Genomic DNA, 20,858 nt, shown 5'->3' with positions numbered 1-20,858 from the left:
TTAGAGAAAGTCAACTTTTGCGCGCGCTTCCAGTCTCCTTCTGATTCAAATTCACCGCACGTTCATTGTCTCTCTGAGGATTTTCACTGCTTAAATGTCGGATGTACTCATGTATTACTTTTGCAACACACTTAATTTCCTCTTTTATGATCTTTGTTTAGAGAAGAGCTAATTTTATTAAGAATGATTAAGTGTGCGGGCCGGCCAAAGTAATTACCTGACAAAACAGATGTAGATGAATAGCGTGTTGAAATTTTATTTGTAAAGTACCTACAGGCCATTACGTAAAACCTAATTTTCGCAATTTTGTAATGTTCAACCCAGCCATATTCATTTGATATTTTCCAGACAAAAGTTAATGTCGTTAAATATATTTTTTTTAAAAACGCTGAGATAAAACAGTTTTGACACATTGCGCGTTGTGCGTTATTCTCGAGGCTTGTTGCCGTGCGACTTCGGCGCGCGTGGAGTTGTGGGATGCATTTGGACCAGTTTTTATAACGCGTGCTTTGCACCATGTTTTAGTCTAAGATTTTGTCTGTATATCTCATGAATCCTTCTCTAGCAACCCCTTTATTTATCATGAAAAATTAAGCTTGATGAAGCGTGAAGTAGACAGAAGCCGTTCCTCTAGCGACATTACGAGGCTTCGCCGTGTCGCCATGTCGCCATGAAGGGATTTCGTTTTCGGCGCTCCAGCGAAACCAATTTGTACTGTGCGATAAATCATAGAAACAGAGAAGATTGGACAACATCCCGCAAAGGGTCATGGGGGCGAATTATTGAGGAGCTCAGTTACAAAGAAACCGTCGGCAGGACGGATCTCCATGATCCACGTGTTTTCGCCGATTTTAGCCACAATTATGTGTCACTGATGTGTTAGAAAAGAAGCTCTCCTGTATTTAACTAAATAGCTTTAAAACATGTTTAGTTTTTGGGGGAAGGGGCATAAAATCAAGTCACACGACAGGCATTTTGAGAAAGATGCTACAGTTAAATTAAATTAAAAATTAATTAATAAAAAAAGAAAGAAAGAAGAAGGAGAAGAAGAGGAGGAGGAGGAGGGATGCTACAGTCCTACAATGCCACGCGAAGCCCGCGAGAAGCAAGGAGTGTTACTTGAGGGCAAACCAGTCTTCACTCTGTGTACAGTAACAGACATAAGAGTAAAATACAAGCCACTGAGTCGCGAAACCGCAAACATTTTGTCCTTTATTCACCTAAACTTAAATATATTTACAGTACAAGAAGGCGTGACCATATAGATGAATGTCATACATTATTTGCTAACGAAGTTTCTTGTCTTTAACGCCTGTTATATCAGGATACATTCACCGAAATATTTATTTTTACGGCCAAGAAGATTTTTATGCTTGTTTTTAACAAGAAATAGACTACGAGTAGTCCCTATTTTTCCTCAGGGATAGTAGAACGAGCGAAACGCGAGCGCGCGTGAAAATCAGCACAGGCGAGAAAGGCGAGACGCGCCGTGGTCTAAGCAAGAAATTACCTTTATAACCTTGTCCTCATCCGTGCATTATCAAGTTATGTACGAAAGGTGGAATCTTAACCCTTCCCCACCCAACTCATCACCTCCGAAAAACATGCGGATGCAGCTCCTTAAGTGTTTTTCCCGGATTCCCTCTCACTCGAAACGTTCCGCTCTCACTCGTAATCTGATCACGCGTGTTTTTACCATCTGTCAAGTGAAACTTACGCAGGCACAGCGTTGGAGCAAAAGAGTTTTAACCTTCCATCGTTGACGCCCGTTTGTCGTAACCATTGGTTATTGACTAGTTTAATGAATATTATGGCCATGACTAATTACGTTAAACTCTGGTGTTGCTATTGAAGGTGCTTTACTAACTAACGATGCAAAACTATAGTCTAGCCAGGAAAAATATTGAATATTTGTCTCAGACACAATAACAGCGCCAACGTTCTCAGATAAGGTAGACGTTCACAGCTCTTCTACTTTATTCGATGAACACGCGAACTGGAAACAGACGTTTCGCACTTGTTTCGCTTGCTATTTGTCGCCTTCCTTCCACTATGCGTTGAGAAGAAAAAAAGAAGGAAATGAGCTTTCTTCAATGAAAGTGGGGCATTTATGACTGCTAGAGAAGTGTGACGTCACGAAAATTCGAGTTTGTGAAATTATGGGATAGGTTGGCATAAAGGAGAAAGAAGAAACTTTTGCGCCTTTGCTGTCGAATTGTCGAAAAAAACCGAAACAATACAGAACAGAAAACAAAAACAAAACAATCAAATTAAAAAAGGAAGGAAAAGAAAAGAAAAACGTCTGTGGACCGACTACCTTACCCCTAGATAACTACCTTCTCGCAGTTCGCGATAACTACCTGTCTCGCGTTTAAAACAAAAAGGTTGTCTTACAAACCGACCGAGTATGGGACGGTATATTCACTGGGCTATGCCCGAAGACAATGGATTAAGAGTTTTTTTGTTTGACCACTACCGAACAGTAGGCAAACATCTGAGAGCAAGGATTTAAGTAAGTGGAGTATGCGCCCCCTGTTAAGTATTAGCTATTGAAAAGCCTAAGTAAGTAAGTAAGTACATAGTAGACAAAGTAATGAGCACAGTGTTTTCTAGACTTCGTGAAAGGCATAGCTCGCACGCCGCGAGGGTCCGGACGAGAAGGGTGAAAACCAAGAAATAGAAAAATATCCTCCAAATACATCTTGCAGACTTTCATACCTGCGAAGAAACGAGAAAAAAAGTAATGATTCTAAGGGAAAAGGTTACTGAACAAATTGGTTTTCAATGGTGTAGAAAAACCAGTTCGAAAGTGTTTACAAAAATGCGCGAGGGGAGGGGAGGGGAGGGGATGCTCGTCATCTACCCTAGCCGTGTAAATTGTAGATTTTAGTCTTAGTTCAGGACGGAAAGCCAATATTTTTGCCCACAGGTATATGGTTTTGCGTAAAGAAATACCCATATAAAGAACAATCCTGACATACTGTATGGAGTCTTGGGGCAGGGAGGGGTACTTAGGGGAAGTACCTATCCGGCTGACTCCTTCCTAGTTGTCTCCTTACTCAGCCTACGTGGCAGGCGTTCGAAAGGGAAAAAAAAGGGGATTTTAGGCAAGAGAGAAGTGTCTTCTCCCTCGCGCCAAATTTCATCCCTCTTAAATAACAGAGACCTTTGGATTCGGGGACGAAGACGAGATTTAACTTGGGGCAAGAGAGACTCTTGCTGGGGAGAAAATAGAGTGCATTATGGGGGATTCGAGATAGAGAATAGTTCCTACTTGATTGTACTGTTTGTGACTCTGCGAGTAGTAGAGGTTTCTTTCTTGCATGGCTTTTAGCGTTTACGAAGTCGTTTGTGTGGCTCGTCAGTTGCTTAGTTGGTTTGTTTTCTCTCGGGGGCGTAAAAAAACTGACAGTGACGCAAATGACTTCGTAAATGCTAAAAGCAATGCCAGAAAGAAACTTCTGCTCGCAGGGTAACAAACGTGCAACAAAATAACTTGTTTCCGGCTTCAGAGCTCGGTTGAAGCCTGCGCCACTTTCAGATTGGTGTCTTTTGGGGTTAATTGCGATTCAGTTGTTTTAAAAACAGTTCTTTTGTCTAAATAATTATTAGTCGACTTTTGACCACGTTACTTGGGCGAATGGGTAAATAAACAAGTCAAAGAATGTAAAGGAATTTGCATGTTGACATTGCAACCAAAAACAGTCAGTATGCATTCCATCAATTCTGCAATCCACACTTACACTGTGTTCTTTCTAGATACTCTTTCCTTCTTTAAATTTTCTATCCCCTGTGGAAAAGTAACAAAAAACGTAAAATTATTATTGTTGTATTTCTTCAAACCCTTAAATTTTTCAGTCTTACCGCTGGTGTTGCCCTCTATGCAGACGATCTTTTGGTTTTCACGCAATCGTTCCCATTGTCTGCCTTGTGGCAACGTTTACAGGAGCCTATAACCCCAACTTCCATGCTAGCCTGCGTGCCAGGCGTTCGAAAGGGAAGGAGAAGGGAATTAAGGCGCGAGACCACGAGCGAGGGAAGAGATTCCTGTCATAGCGTTTTCACAGACTAGCATATTAATTAATTTTTTAGCTCGATTTTAGAGCGAATTTAGACCATTGCGTAAGTTATACAAACGTTCATACCGACGTTACCCTATGTGCAGACGTACTTTTAGCTTTTACACATTCCTTCCCAGTGTCTGCCTAGGTGGCTACGTTGATTTAAGCCGTGTAAGGAGCCTATAAACCGAAGCGAACAACTTCCATGCATTCGTGTCATAGCGTTTTCACAGACAAGCTTATTTTTAGATTGATTTCAGTGCGAATGAAAAGGTATAGACCGACGGAAGTGCAAGTTCCATTTTTGCGGGAGAAAGTAGTCTAAATTGTGTCTAAAAATAGACCGGTCTAAGAAAACGCCGCGACATACGTCTGCACAGTATGAGAGTTGCTCACTCCGTCGGGTTATGGGCTCTAGGCCGCGTGTTTCATATCTCGACAATTTAAAGAATACCTTTGAAGACTTTGAATTAGCATCGGGCGCGCGCCTCATATAAAGAAGAAAAATCATGAAAAAAAAAATGAACAAATTGTGACCAATTACTGTGTCACTCGCAATTCTTCGAGCATTTAAAGTCTCTTTCTCCCAGGCTAACTATTATTAAATAGAAACTTCGGGCCAGATACATCCCTCTATCTAATACAGGCAAAATATTCACAGACGTACCGTTTCATCTTTGACAATGGAAGAGACTTGAGTACAAAACATAACAAGCGTAAAAATTCCAAACAACAATCCCTCAAACACTAGAAATATCATTAACAGAATGGCAGACGCGATTGGTAAAAATGTACAATCTGCTGGGATAAAAAAGAAAGTGAACAATAATTTTAGTATTATGGAAGGAGTGGGTACTAGTCATATAAAGTCCTCATGGGTGAAGTGTGGGTATTGGTTACAGGGGAGCATTACAAGGGATGGTGTGGGCACCCTGTGAGCAGACGCCTCTTCTTGTCTTTTTGAGTGAAGAGGACAAAATGAGGCTCTGCCTGAATCACATTACGCCTTTGAAGTCAATGCAGCCTGACCTTCTGGACAAGTCAATCTTGTTTTCTCTCATCAAACTGGTTTTTTAGGGTGAGAGCATCTAGTCATTTATAAAACAATGGTCATAACTGACCCCTTTGTGCCGAGTGCACAGCTACAAGGCCTGGGTTTGAAACTGTATCCTAGCAACATGCAGTGTATGCTCAACAAAGATCTTGCTCAATTCATGCAGAGTCAGTTTCTTGATCATACCCTTGAGTATGCCGAAATGGAGCAAGCAAAAGAACACACTGATAGCAGCTGGGTGGGTGTGGGTAGTGGCGTTAAAATGGTCCTGGTCTTGGTCCTTGTAGGATAACTGAGGGGGTAGTTGGGAACAGAAACAGCTAATAAGAAGAGGTGGATAATGACAACATAGCAGGGGTGGAGTGAGTAGAAGCAACAGAAAATAATGGAGAAAGAAAGAGATATAGATCCTTTGGGTCATTCTGCCTGAATGGGTCATTTGCATGGAGGCGTCATTTTTGCCGCTATTACTGGTCAGAATCCATTTTTTTCTTTCCTTCTTTTACTTAAATTTGGTAATCCTGGCAAGGTTTAAACAACAAAAGCCCTGACCTGCATAATAAAGGAAAACCCTGAAGGATTCTGGTAGTAGTTAAGTCAAAAGATGTCATTGGCAAATTGCCTTTAGCAATAATTTTATTTGTGATTGAAAGAGCTAGCCTTGGATTGTGTGCATGCATTTAATTCTAAAAATACTAGGTTGATGGTCAGATGTTAGAGTGCTTAATGTTGATGTTGTTATTGCACTTTAATGGTTATAGTGGCAGGCTATAGAATATTTAAATGGTTACACAGACTTTTAAGGTGTTAGTATAGTGGAAATCTTTCTCACCTTGCCATTCTTTCTCTGTACAAATGAACAGCTGTCTGATTGTTAAAGCTAGAGCATACACTGATATTATAAAAATGTAGAGCTGCAAAAACAAAGACCCACAACACTCTTAACTTGACAAAAATGGTATTTCTGACAGGGCGCATATGTGTACACTATTTTTTTACCCACACAGACCAGAGGACTGGGTCCACTGAAAAGAAATAATGGGTAGCCATCTAGGATCTGTACTGTTATTCATTATAGGTCAGTATTCACTCAAGCTCCAAATATGTTTTTTTTTGCTAATTTTGTTATAATATTATGTGTTTATAGGCATTTGGCAGTTGCTTAGTTTCCTCGTACCTCTACCGCCGAGTTGTCAGCACCACAGCTGATTTCAGCAGGCAGGGGTATACATTCTCTTTTTTCCTGCTAGTGCTTTTGGCAGTGTCAATACTTAATTTCTATACAAGGTTTGTTTTATGTCTTGGTGGGTTTTGCAATCAAGCACGCACTTATAATCTTACAATACTTTATCAATAAACTGACTTTGAGGTCCTCATAAAGGCCCCTGTTTCTACTTTTGTGTGTCTGTGTTTTTTTCTGGATAGTGTTGGCAAAATCAATAAAATGTTACATGAACTTGCAAACAAAATTACCCAAAAAGATTAAGGGCTCACTCAACCTGAATAACAAAAGATACAATAGTTAATTACTCACCGTGAATAAAACAAAAAATTTTTGATTATCTTCACCAACACAATTATTAATCCTATAAGAAAAACAAAGAGGGAGCAGTAATTAACTCAAGATTATACAGAAAAAGAGATAGTTCATTAATAGAAGGACAAGAGGTTGGATGAAAATTGAACCGAGCCGGAAAGTATTCCTGCAGTTTTTTTCTTTCTAAAAAGTTTTCTTAAAAAATACTTTGCTAAAAAATGTTCCCTAATGAACATATAGTGTTATTATTGTTATAAATTTGTAATAAATACAAAAGCATTTGTATGCCTTACCATGGACAGTGATGATCCATTTTTCTGGCAAAATAGAGAGTGAAAACAAAACCAGAATTAACTTCCTAGACTAAAAGTCTTCTTAAAAAAACCTTGGGATAGTTTTCAGAACACTGTAGACCTTTCCTGGCTGAATGCAAGTTTGTACTAAGAATTTGCTGCATACTGACAAGTATGTTATAAGTAGAATCAAGGGTGGGCAGGTTTGATACAACCCTTCCTGCTTTCTTATGTAAACCATGGTAACATCCTAATCCCCATGCTGTTCATATATATTTTCCAGAAGATAAGTGGCAAGGTTTTTATCGAAACAAGCAATTTCGACTCAGCCTTAGATTCACTCAAAGTTGTGGTACTAGGCACACAACTGTTAAGCTAAAATGGTCTGTAATCTAATCTGGTTTGCTAGTCTTTCCAGCAGGGGTTTTTGGCAACTGGTGGGGTGTGAACCCACATGTAACTCAATAAAAGAATAAGCACATAATTATTATCTGCTTCAGGAAGAGAAATTGGGATTAAAGAACAAAGATCAAAGGGGAACGTTGATCCTAAAAGTGTTGAAAAAAACCACTGGGAATAAGGTCAAACCCAGAGAGGCACTACAGAGGTAGAGAAAATACTATTATCGCAGAATATAAGATGTTAAAATGTGGAGATCTTTATAGTGTATATCAGAAAAAAAAAACAATGAAAGACTTACCTAATGCATCTCTCACAAGTGCTAAGAGCAAAGACAAAAAGAGCAGAAGTGAGTAAAACCTCCATAAATATATCATTGTACCTCTGCAACCATATTGAGTATTAAATACCTTAAATATAATATTAACATCACTACTCTATTATCAGATCAAAGTACATTCAGCAGTAGCAAATTGCAGTGGAGAGCAATCAGAGCCCCTATGGCAATAAAATAATGTATGTTGTAGTTAATTTTTTATCCCAGGTAATTTTTTTCTTTTGTTTCAACTTCATTAGCATACATTACCATACCCAAAAGCGAAAGAAAAACAGAAATTATCTGAGATAAAAAATTAACTACAACATATACAGAAACATATATACCTACTCTCTCCATATGGCAATAAAAAGATATTGTAACCTTTTGATGAGAAAAATTTTGGTTGGCCATTTGACTATACATACAGTGTATGACTGACTGTCTAACAGGTCAATTAACTGTCCTCACTGGCCTTGTAAGCCAGTTTGACATTCCACGCTAAAACAAACATGTCAACAGTCACATTAAAATGACAATTAATGCTACCACTTTTCTGAGAGTCTTACATTGTTGTATATACCATCCACATCAAAATAAAATGACAGCTGCTACAATAAGGCAATTGCTGACTGGTATCACATGGCCATATCCTGAGCTCGGGTGCCCTTACCATCGAGGCAATCTATTTTTGGAAGTTTCTGATATTGCAAGCTAAACTTTATATTCAACCTTCCATAGGGGTACCAAATTGAACAACATGAAATGACAGTAACCTTGAGATGCTATTGGGTGATTCCAGAAAATATCCATACCCTACCACGGGTGGCATGAGTATTTTAACCCCCCCTTGCCCTCGGAAATTCCAAAATGCTTATCCCCCCCTTGCCCTCCGAATTCCAAAATCGCTAACCCCTCCTCTCCTCTGGAATTTTCCACTTTTGTTTCAGACCCTTTGGAATTCCTGTTCGTCTGCCTAAATCTTCAAAGGAACGAGAAACTTGCACTTTTTCCCTCTGCAAAAGAATTCTGTTCACAATTTTTAGTCAGACGATCAAGCAACTCAAGTTTGTTAACGTTAGTACACCGTAGCTATTCCTTCTAAGCATTATCTTTAAGCTGCTTACCACCTAATAGAACTCTTTGTTTTCCATTCAATACCGTCATATTTTCAGGAGTAGATCGTATTGATACCAGTGGACACTGACAAGAGTAAAGTTTACGATCGATATTCCGTCACCCGCCGTATTGAAAATTTCCCTCATTGATTAACTGCTGACCACTAGTTATGCAGCATACGTTTTACAAGCAAAACACAACGAGTACGAACGGACCGAATGGGTACAACATGTACAACATATTTTTAAACCCATAGTTCTACAATAACCCTTAGGGGCGAAAACAATGATTCACATGTATATGCTTACGTTGCATTTGAAACATAATTTTGTAAATTCAAGACAGAAATGAATCTTTCACTTTCTCAAAGACAACAAGATATACTCGTGAGTACTTTCATGACCGGTAAACAGTTGTTTGTATATTGCCTTTATATTTATAAATACAATTTTGTCTTGCAATCGCATAATCCAGTCCGAATGTTGTACTTGCACAAAGCTTCAAATAATTGTCTTAATAGTGAAAATAATCTCCTTGACTATGATCAGTAGAGACACCGAGCTGACGTAGCAAATTTCGAAAATTGTGCAGAACCGCCGTAAAATGAAACAAATTTGTTGACTGTAACATTAATGAAAATCAAGTCTTCCTTCCGCTAGACACCAGCGCATCAAAAGGCATGCTGTCTGATTTTACTACCTACATGTTGGCGTGAAAATCGGCATGAAATACAAAATCTGTCAGGCGTTCTATTTGGAAACGAGAGACTGGTGCGAGTTTTCAGCACGCAACAACACATCGTCGATCAACAATCGGCGAGAAACACCGACTTGGTTATATTTTTATTAATCAGTTGACTAATTCATCAACTTTAAGGCCTCTTCGATGTGGAGCTTGCTGCACAACCCATCTGCTTACCCATCTGCATGAACGCATACTTCTTCCGTGGTCGGTTCGTGCTTCATTTACAAACTGGGAATGTTAACAGGTCAGCGATTTCAAGCGGAGCTTTCGCCGTCTTTCCTCTGGAAATTCACTGAATTCAGAGCTGAAACACCCCCCCATGCCTTTGGAATTCCAAACTGCGTTACCCCCCCACGTCTTCGGAATTCCAGTCCAAGAAACCCCCCCTCTCCCTCGGAATTCCAAGATGCCGCCCGTGGTATGGTATGGATATTTTCTGGAATCACCCATTAGGATGAACCAGCTTAAGTACCTAATTAGAAAATGGTAATTTACCCTTAAACCAATTTACATAACAATAACTGAGACTCTACACAGTCTGCTAAATCTGCCATTATTTCCACCAGGAGGAGAGAATCAAGCCCATGATCTTCTGGATGAGTGGTCTATATCTCCTTGATTTAAGACAAGTTGAAATCAACCTAATTGCAACACATGCAAAGTTCCCGGTTTTCCCGGCAGTGCAATGCGGTATTGTAAACCAAATCCCCCAATAAGTCCCCATACGAAGTTGTATTTGCCTGGAGATCCCCCTGGGGATGAAAGGTTCATAAGTGATAACATTAGTACAGTACCTGCAATGATGTGCACGATCAAGCTTTATACACTCACATCTGGTACATCTAAGCACCACTTCTCCTTCCTTGAGCTGCAGTTTCTTTAAATTTTCAGTGGTACAATTTCCTAAAGGGATACTTCCCTAAAAGAATAAATAAAAACAGAAAAATGCATTAGTATATCCAAATAAAGATTGTTAGCTAAGCTTTGTCTTTTTAATATGGCTTTTATTGATCCACACTGATTTAACTTTCGGTTGGTCAGTCTACCTGATACCAAATAAAACAGAGTAAAATAATTGCAAAATATATTTTCAAAAGAAAAAAAAATGCTCTAAACAAAATGTATCACTAAAAGTATGCTACATTTGAAAAATATGATAATCATTTACACAAACTGCAATACAATATATAGGATGACATCGACAAAATTTCTAATTTCAGTTTGTTTGTCTGTTTTGTATTCTTTCCACTTAGAGATCTTCGGGCAGCAACTGAAACTTTAAAGCTTCACTATCATGAGACCCTTACGTTAAAAACAGCAAATATCAGAACATAACTCTTGAACGCAAACATACTCATGTCAATACATTACAATTAATTCGCAGCTGGTAGACTGCATCTGCAGACAGTTAAATGGTCGGCGCTCTTAAGAGCCCAGCAAGTAATATGATCTTGCGACTTCCCTTTAACAGGTTTCTATCGAAAGGAAAAGTACTTACAGGATCACTGCACATCGCTCTACTATGAGCAACAAGAGCCAGACACGCAAAAAACGTAAAAGCGGTGGCGTGGAACAGGCCAAAAGCAGCTGCTCGAACAACTTCGGGTAAAAGCATGACAAAAACAACGACAAATTCGGCATAACCTATAAGCAAATACGTGAAAATTGCACAACCAATACCAACACCATCATTCACGAACCAAGAGAATTTACAACACTTGGATCTGCGGCCCATGATCGCTGCTACACAAACGGAAGTGCAATATGTGTTTTACGACGAGACGCGATCGCCATTTTGCAATTTGCATATGCGGCATGAACTGAGCCCGCGTTCAAATTCGATTACCTCTTCTTGTTGTCATAACAACGGTACATTCATCCGGGATATAGAGGTTTGAGTGTTGTCTCGAAGCAACAAAAGTGCTAAACTTACCTTCTTGGGAAAGCTGATACAGAATGCCTGAGCAATCGGCTGAAATTCAGCCGGAGACTAAAGAAACAGAGCTCGAGGATGGCACTATCGATAAAGAACAAGATGGTAAGTCGACAGAGAAAGAGCCTGAAGGAGATGACAACAAAAAGAAAGAACCACATGATGCTATGAGAAATGAACCTTACCTTGTTGATTTGATCGTTGAATCGTACCTTGGAGAGAAAGACGAGCGCGGTTTCTTTCATGGCATCGGAACGGCTTACTTCAAAGGAAACCATGTTTACTCTGGCTCGTTTGTTAATGGACTGATGGATGGGACAGGGCAATATATTTGGTCAAATGGTATAAAATATGAGGGCGAGTTCAAAAACAACGTCATAGAAGGCAGGGGAACATACACCTGGCCGGACGAAAGCACGTACGAGGGTGAGGTGATGGGTGGCCTTAGGCATGGTCAGGGCACCTATAATTGTGGAACAATTCCTTCTTCCTATACTGGAGAGTGGAAATATGGCAAGCGCTCGGGAGAAGGGATTTTGCGTTATGATAAAGAAGGGTTGTCATACTATGACGGCCATTGGATGGATAATAATAGACACGGGTTTGGAATGAGGAGGTATGCCTCAGGGAATATATACAAAGGAGACTGGAGAGACAATGTAAGGCATGGTATGGGAACCATGCACTGGTACAATAAGAACGAGAGATACGAAGGACGGTGGGAAAATGGCATTCAACATGGCCATGGAGAGCATTCCTGGTATTTGAAGCGCATCCCGGGATCCCAATACCCACTGCGTAATTACTATGTTGGTGAGTGGGTTAATGGCATGCGACATGGCCATGGGACATTCTACTATGCTACTGGTGCTAAGTATGTGGGAGAATGGATGAACAACATGAAACATGGACATGGGAAATATATATTCAAGAACGGCTTGGTATTTGAAGGTGTGTATAACATGGAGCAATGGAGAGGAGAAGTTATTATGTCACCTTGCCATGGTAGCCAAATTTCTGGATCTCTAAAAACCATAATCCTGCAAATATGGCAGATAAAAAAGAAAAAAATACCATATAGGACCTTCCCGTCCACGATTGCAATCAGGAACAAAATGGGAGCGAGTAATTTTCTTTCATCATTCGACAATGCAAATGGCCATCCCTGTTAAGAACCAGAAATTTTGCTACAATGGTAGTGTAACATGATACTTCTCCTCACTGTTAACCATGTAAAAATAGGTCTTTAATGTTCTACAATCTCCACTGCACATCACATAATATTACCTCTTTTACAGCTGCACTAATAAATAAAAGCCATTCTCTGGTTTTCCTGGACCAAGTTAAATGTAGAATGAAGAACATTAGCAAAAATTCCATGCTTAAGGTGGATTTTTGCTGTTGTATAGTTTTCAAATGTGTACTGCAGGTAAACATAAACTTGCTTGAGTGCATAAATAAAATAATACAGATGATGTGTGAGAGCTCATGGGTCAAAGTTTAAAGTTTCTCAACTTAAAAATATTGAGCTGCATGTAGAAGAGGGGTAGGTGGGCTTTTGTTCAGTGGTACAGTACTCTCGCCGCTGGGACTTGAAATGACCTGAAATTTATCCGATTGCTTCGAGTCTTTTTCTCCTCTCAACAACGTCTGAATCGACCGGCCGTTAATGCCGTCCAGTGACCTCACCCACTACCCGAAAACTGGGTAGTGATTTTGATTGGTTGATTGTCTAAACATTCGCATAATTATGTATAATTATGAAAAATTTTAGCGGGATTGTCGCTTGATATTCAGCGGATCGCATCCCTGGCATTCTTTCGTTTAGTTCAAACATTTCGATAAGCTGAATCTTTATCTTAAACAGCAAAATTGCCCTTGTCTTCAAAACTGAAATGCTAAATTGAACTGCGAATGAAGAATCATTGCAGAGAGTCGGTAGGTTTTTCATTTAGAGCCGCTTTGTGGTTTCGGCGGCAGGTGATTTTGTTTACGCGAAAGAAGTTTTCTGAGATCAATGTTATCAGTCGACCTTCTTGTTATTTTTACCGTCAAGTGTAATGATTCTGTTAGCCGTTTTCTTTCTTGTCTCCTTGGTTTTTTTTCTTAGTTAAAGACCAAACAGCTTCTTTTCAATTAAAGCAAATCATTGTGTTTTTGATCTAAGTGTTCCGTGTGTGTGTTTATCTCATTGCGTGATTGCGACCGAGTTTGATTATAGAATTTAGTACGACCGGTTCAGAGTTGTACTGCATGCAGTTGATAGTTTGAACGTTAAACATGAATTACGATCGAAAAAAATGAAGCAGTTCTGTATGATGCAGACATTTCCAAACAATATTTCTCAGTTTGCCACTCGAAAATCGTGTTTTACTTTTTGCATTAATTAAAGCCAAGGTCAAGGAGTAGTGACGTCACTGGACGGCATTAACGGCCGGTCGATTCAGACGTTACTGAGGGAGTAATAACGACTCGAAGTAATCGGATGAAATTCAGGCTAGCTGGGACTCCCATATAAAAGTGACAGGGATGTTCGTTGTTTCGCTTATTGGGTGTAAATTGCAGATTTTGGTCTCACTTAGGGCGTTTGGGATGGAAGTCACCATATTTGCCCATTCAGGTATGGTCCCCAGGAGTTCTCTCTTGTCTGATTTATTTCGCAAATTGTAGGTACTTTTGAGCTGGATCATATGCTGGACTTCCCTGATATTAATCCATCAGGAATGATGACACCAGACATCACAAGTTCAGGGCTTCCTGTTCGACCTGGCACTCCACTGGCACGATCAGCATCACCTTTTATTGGCTCAGAAACCTCTGGAAACCCACTCAACTTGAGTATTGACCTGCTTCTGGATGAGAGGGATCTTGATTTGTATGAACGAGATGAGGAACTTCAGCGCGTCACCTATGTCATGCTGAGACATGTCAGTAAGCTGAAGAAGATCTACAGTTACTACTCTTGTCTTGGCCAGCAGGAGTCTGTTGACAACACATTTGTCATGAGTCGGCTTCAGTTTTGGCGTTTCCTAAACGACTGCAAAGTTCATCACCATGGATTCACCATATCAGAGTTAGACCGAACCATTGCCCCTCAGAAAGGAAATGATGTCCACGAACCTCAACATGAGGTGCTTATGCGAGAGTTTTTGAATGCAATAGTCATCATTGCTTACCACCTGTATCAAGAGGACCACCAAGGCAGTGAGCGTCTCCTCCCATGGTGTGTGTCACGGCTCATAACTGAAAACATTCTGAAAAATGCTTGCAAAGTTGGAGGCGCCCTGTTTGCCGATTCCTCAAGAGCTGTTGAAGCTGTTAAGTATATGTCCAAAAGCTGGGATATTTTCTGTGAGCATTGTGTACCTAACATACGGTATCCACATGAGCCAATCTTCAAATCCAGGCAGTTTATGTTTATGCTCAATGATTTTCGACTTATAAACACAGAGTTGAGCCCCAAGGAGGTACTAACGATCCTGGCAAAGGATAACCCAGAACTAGCACAAGATGATTTCTGTAATCTGGAGCTTGAGATGACATTTCTGGAGTTTTTTGAAGCTGTTATTGATTGTACTACAGTGTATGTAACAGATTCAGTTATCAAAGGACATCTGTCACCAAAAGGAACCCCAGCACCTTCTTCAAGATCACAGAGTGCGGCAAGTTTTACTCCAGCTACTTCAAAGCCAGGATTAGAAAGCCCAGATGAAGGTACAGAAATCTTAATCGAAAATAACATGCACCGTGTTTCAATAAAGCCTAACAAAATGTACAGTGTGCTTATGCCTTCCAGATTTGCCTCCTGTGAACTGCTGCTCATAAGTTTTCTTCACTTGAAAAAATAGAAAATTTAAAATAATCTAAAATTTGACTTATCATTTTGGCATATACTGTGACCACAATGTAATCACTGAAGAGTGGCTGCAATCCCATTCCGGCAGTGTGATTTGCTACTTACAGCAAAGGTCAAAATGTGATAAGACTTCAAATTTCATTTTGTGACATGTTGAAAAACAAACAACGCCATGTGAAAGTATTTGCAAAACGGATTTTTTTGTATGGTTGCACCACAGGATTTTGTCCACTCTGCAATTAAAAGGGTTGCCCATGTGGGTTGCCTATAAACCTTTATTGCTCATCTGACTTAGCCTCACTGTTTCCTTTATTGTCAAAATAGATCAATACCAGGTGGTGAACTCAGCTGCTGAGACCCCTGCCGAGAGGGAGTCACCTGAAAGGGTGTCAAGGGTCATGTCTGGAGTGTCAGAACCCAAGTCTGGTCCTGAATCACCGACAAAAAGCAGGGAAGCTGCCCCTCCTGCACATACCACTTCTGGTAGGTGTTTATAAGTTAATGCAATGCTAAATTAATTTAATGCCCTCCTTCGGAAAAAAAAAAAAAACGCCACCCCTTTGAATTAGTGTCCCACTAAAGTTTAAGAATGTAAGATTAAGCACCCCATCCAAATAATACCCTGCCCAACCTCCCTCCAAGAAAGAAAAATTTATGGAATTTTCGGTATAGAAGTAAAGATAAAGATATTTTTTTACGAGTGCTAAAACTATATTCATATTCTAAAGCACTGAATAGATGCAGACATATGCAAACACATAATAAATAGTTGGCATAGAGAAAATGAAAACAAAACAGTGAAATCACTTGACAACAAAATCATACAGTGTTCATTGATTTATACATAGTGCATTAAAATTTAATGATAGGTTGGGCAGATGCCAGTCTACAGAGCCATTAAGTATTTTGCAAATGGAATACAATGATTTCAAAACCAGGCCCTGGTTGTTCAAACACTGGATAGCGCTATCTAGTGGATAAATCACTATCCAGCAGATAAGTGTTAGCAAAACCATTGCACCATCCACTGGACAGAGGTTTATCCAATGGATAGCACTATCCATCTTTTGAACAACTGGGCCCAGAACTTAGAGGAACCTAGAGGAAAAAGACATTAAGAGCAACCACACACAGATTTGTGTTTCTGTTTACAGATTTCTATAGGTTACTATTAATGACAGTCTGTATTTATTGGAAATATTTAGGCAATGTTACTTTGAGGTTGAAATTTGAAAAACAAAATAACCGCCCGCTTCAAACAAGGTCTGCCCTTCCAATGTTTTTGCCTCCCCACTCTTGTTTTAGAAAATTTGAAAGGTAAGCACTCCAAGCCCTAAAACATTACAGTTAAACCTCCACTAATGGCCACCTATGTTTAAAGGCCATTTTTTTTCTGTCCCGGTGGACACATTTTTTGTTCATTGACTCTTGTTAAAACTTCTCTACAACGGCCACCTCTTAAGGTAATTCCCTTGTTTTCCACTGCGCACCCTCTACTGCGCATGACATTGTGACATCCAAGATGGCGGCGGTTCTTCCCACTAGCGCAAAAAGAACAAACAAGGGCCGTTTTTGCAGAGCTACAGCTTTTATTCGCAATAATAATGCCGCAGATAGGGTGACAGCTTCCTGGTCTGCTATCGAAAGACAAGAAAATGAAAGAAATGTGTGTGATCTCGAACTCTGCAGTGGTTTTTCACTTCGCAGCCATCGAGTTGTGGAATTGTTAAAATGTCCTGGCCGAGGCTTTGGATTATTGGGGCTGTGACGCCTGTGGGACAGCTCTACGGCTCTCAAACTGCATTAAGGAGCCAGTTTCTGGCCCAGGATCGCTACTGTAAATACGTTTCTCAAACTCCGAGAGTGGAGAGACGGATATTTCTGCCTTTCTGGAACAAAGAATACCCACCGCTAGTAGCACCAGTTCGTGTTGGAGACCAGTCTCCAACATGAACTTTACTACTGAATTCACATTTTGCTGTGTATAGAAACCAAACAAGCGAACATATGAAGAATAGGCATCAATAGTCCTTTCTTCAAGTTTCTTTGTCAGACATTATTGTGCTCACTGAAATTAAACAGAACGCTGGCGCTACAAAATAGTCCAAAATGAAGATTCATAACTCCAAAATCTCATCAAATCTTGACTTACCTCATTCCTTGGTATTTAATGTACTCTTTTCAAGTTTGAATTTCTGTGTTGGCGATATCAAACACAGAAAAACAACCAAAAACGAGCTTGATCTCGAGTGCATACTTCTAACACGATGGGCGTTATTTTGTATCTCGCCCCAGTCCCCGCCGTGCAAATAATTTATCCATCCTGACTGCGATCTCAAAACCATGTCCACCTTTCACAGCAGTTTGTGAGGAAACAAGCACGGTGACCCCCGATTATTTTCCCAGATATTTGCTAAGAACAGTCCAATAAAGAACATATTTGAAAAAGAAAAAAAGTTTGATAGTAGAACATGATTTTTTGGGGGAAATGTTTCGTATTTGGTGTATTTGGGTCAAGGTGAGGATTCAAGCTAACCACGGAACTGTCCGAAAAAGTGCAATATCCCTGCAACCAGGCAATCAAAAACGAATTAAATGAAGCAATACTGCTTATTTGAATAAAAGAAGCTTTATATTCAAGATAAAAAATGTCTGTTTCAAGTAACAAAGACTTAATTCCGTAAGAAGGGGATTAGAATTTTTAACGTGCAGCCAGTAAAAATATCCCAGTTTAAGAGCTTGTTGACATGTAAACAAGCACGGTGACCCCATCTTTTTATTGCATTTTTTTAATGTTCATATCATGAATGTTGATTATGCCAAGTTTCAAAAAAGAGTTTGATAGTAGAACATTTTCAAGGGAATTACCTTAATGGTTTCTTCTGTCCATAAGGTGGCCATTGTGGAGATCGAGGTTATTGATTCACCTGTAGTATCGATCACAACGTTTCTCAAATGTTTCTCACAGCAAAAAGTACTGAGCTTCTACCTAATTCACAAGAGGGCAGTAAGAAAATTCAGTCAGTGCACTCCAGTGCCAATGTCGTACAGCAGTCTGGTGGACCTGCAGGATTTGGAGAAGGAGAAACTGATAATCTTCCTGGTTTGTTTATTAATTTTTATGCTCTGAAATGTTTTTGTCCATCTATGATTTTTGAAACCTATTTTTTGTAATATTTTTTCCCATTTAGAGAGGAGAAATGTGACATCATGTTACCCCGGCTGCAAAATTTCTGTATCTCAACAATCTATCTTGGTAGAGACAGCCATTTGCATTGTTGAATGATGAAAGAAAAGTATGGGCTACCCCTTTGTTCCTGAGTGCAATCGTGCAGTGGATCGAAAGTCATGCATGTCAATTTTTTTTTTTTTCTGTCATATTTTCAGGACCATGGTTTGTTAAGATCCAGAAATTTTGTTACCATTGCAATGTGACATAACAACTGCTCCTATCCATTATAATTCCCCCTTTTTCTGTCCAGGAACTCTGCAATATTTTATTTGACCACCCTGTTATCATGAGTCATTTTTTCTTTTCTTGTCCAGACAAAGTTCAGTCATTTCTTTATCTTGCTGCCAACCCCAGGAATACAACTACACTCTTGGAGGCAGCAAAGGTGGCTTTCTGTAGTCCCTAGTTTATAGGATCATTCTAATGCCTGTTGATATTATGACTCTTAAGCCCGAGGAAAGCAATTAATCAGTGTAGCATCCTAATGTGATGTTACCTCTGGCAGTTAAGGTGACCACCCTGTTCCTATGAATATACCTGTATGAAAATGGTGCCCTTATTACTAGGTAAAAAATGTTAATATAACCAGTATTTTATGTTTCTTCTTCCCGTCAATCACCCTAATGGACCTGTCTGGAAACCTCTTAGTGGGTTCAAAAGGTCATGACTGTAGGTTGTGATTGGTAGATCTGTAACCATTTTGTTTGTTTCCTAATGTCATAATTATGAAGGAAGCAGAAAATATGACTGTTGGTTACTTTTTCGTACTCTGAGTTCTTATTAGTGCAGTAAAATAATACAAAGGTATAAAATGAGGTTCCACCACAGTCTTGCAACTTGACAAAATCCAAATATGTTGTCTTTAGTTGAAGTTCAGAGCCCAAGTCTTGGTGTTCCAGCAGATCCAAGTCAAGTTGAGCAGCCTGATCAACATAACATCTGGTGCCTGCAGCTGGAAATCTTCTTTGAGAAATTTTTTCAAGCTTCTGATCATTTGGAAATGATAAAAGTAGCACAGAAATCCTGAATGCATTCAAGTCACAGTTTATAAAAAGGCTTCTCTGGTCTCTTGAACCTTGCTTTCCAAAATGATGACCGGTTTACACAGTCGTCCGAGTGTGACCTGTTTCCACATAAAGACGTTCTGTTTGACAGTTGTAGATGAACCAAACAAGCCTTATTTGTGATGTGGATGTTTGTATAAGGTGTTCAATGTGTAAATAGTTAAAGAGAAAAGCTCTTTTGCATTATTAACTTTTAGTAGAATTTTTGAACAATTATTGTGAGCTAAATTTAGATAAATTTAGCAAAACTTTTCATTATCATAACAAGATGGTCTTAAAAGTTTGTGCTATTTTGTGATAGCCACTGTCAACTGCAGTAAATGTCACTGCTCTTGGTTGTCTGAAAATTTTAAGTCGATTTATGTGTACTGTCAGTATTGTTCTGCAAATCAATATTTTGGTATTCTTAAGCATTAATGTGTAGTTGGATGTATATACTTTATTTGGCATCAGCTTTGTAAATATTGTACCTTTTCATTAATTTGGCTGATTAAATGTTCACATATGTTATTTCAAGAACAAGCAGTTAAATTTGTGGCACTTAAGTTTCTTGTTACTCTCTCCCAAGAATGCTCTCCCGGGGTGATACTCTCCCATAAAAGTGACGAGGGTGCTCGTTGTACCTATTAAGGGTTTAGATTTGTGGATTGGTACTGCTTAAGGAGCTAAAACCCCAAATGACTGCTATCACTGGTTGTGTTGGTAAGATTTATGATAATTCTTTCTAAAAGTTCTTCAGAAGAAAGTGTTCCATAGTTATCTTTATTACTATTAATATTTGTAGTGCAGTTATAAAATTTGTTGTTATTGAATTGGTAACTCTTAGAGGTGGAATGAATTTGGGACACGCCCATAAAACAAGATTCTGGTACTTTTAAGGGGTGTTCTCAAAATTTTCTGATGAGCACACCCATCACTTTTACAGGGGAGTACCCCTCGGTGGAATCCTCTGCAACAAACAAGCAAACAAATAAAGAAGTAAAGAAAATAATAAACAGTTCAAACAACAATTTCCTGCCCTTGGTCAAACATTTCCTAATGATACATTGTTTTGACAAAAAAAAATCGGCTTATCTAAAGTTGAAAATACCCACTAATAATTATTTATATATGGAATGCCAGTCACAAATTATTAACATTTATCCCTTCATTACATTGTCAGCTGAGAGGATGGGTTAGGATCTCTGAGTCACAGTCCGAGTCTTTCAAGTTTTATAAGTCTCAAAAGCGTTGCTGCTGACCCTGCCACC

General features: G+C 39.3%; 2 protein-coding genes across 4 annotated transcripts; one reads left to right on the top strand and one right to left on the bottom strand.

Annotated features, from left to right (window-relative positions):
• Positions 1-1,182: 1,182 nt before the first annotated feature.
• Positions 1,183-11,324, bottom strand: LOC140928260 (palmitoyltransferase ZDHHC3-A-like). 3 transcript variants are annotated; one of them, XM_073377991.1, is made up of 10 exons: positions 11,022-11,324; positions 10,318-10,442; positions 7,646-7,666; positions 6,946-6,969; positions 6,650-6,701; positions 5,948-6,029; positions 4,729-4,862; positions 3,744-3,790; positions 2,579-2,718; positions 1,183-2,050 (listed from the first exon to the last, which is right to left on the bottom strand). In XM_073377991.1, exons 1-9 carry the CDS (start codon positions 11,256-11,258, stop codon positions 2,610-2,612), a joined length of 831 nt encoding a protein of 276 aa, XP_073234092.1. In that variant the 5' UTR covers positions 11,259-11,324; the 3' UTR covers positions 1,183-2,050; positions 2,579-2,609. The 3 variants fall into 3 exon arrangements, with proteins under 3 accessions (XP_073234092.1, XP_073234091.1, XP_073234093.1); XM_073377990.1 differs by having other exon boundaries at positions 1,183-2,718; XM_073377992.1 differs by having other exon boundaries at positions 1,183-2,718; positions 4,729-4,859.
• A 104-nt stretch (positions 11,325-11,428) lies between these two features.
• On the top strand, positions 11,429-20,549 carry LOC140928259 (radial spoke head 10 homolog B-like). Its single transcript, XM_073377989.1, has 5 exons — positions 11,429-12,407; positions 14,127-15,170; positions 15,637-15,795; positions 18,281-18,415; positions 19,411-20,549. The coding sequence occupies exons 1-5, from the start codon at positions 11,480-11,482 to the stop codon at positions 19,569-19,571; spliced, it is 2,427 nt and encodes an 808-aa protein (XP_073234090.1). The 5' UTR covers positions 11,429-11,479; the 3' UTR covers positions 19,572-20,549.
• The last annotated feature ends 309 nt before the right edge of the window (positions 20,550-20,858 follow it).

This window comes from Porites lutea, chromosome 2, assembly GCF_958299795.1.
Source record: "Porites lutea chromosome 2, jaPorLute2.1, whole genome shotgun sequence".
In the NCBI taxonomy this organism is placed as follows: Eukaryota; Metazoa; Cnidaria; class Anthozoa; order Scleractinia; family Poritidae; genus Porites; species Porites lutea.
This window is presented reverse-complemented; position numbering and strand designations above follow the sequence as displayed.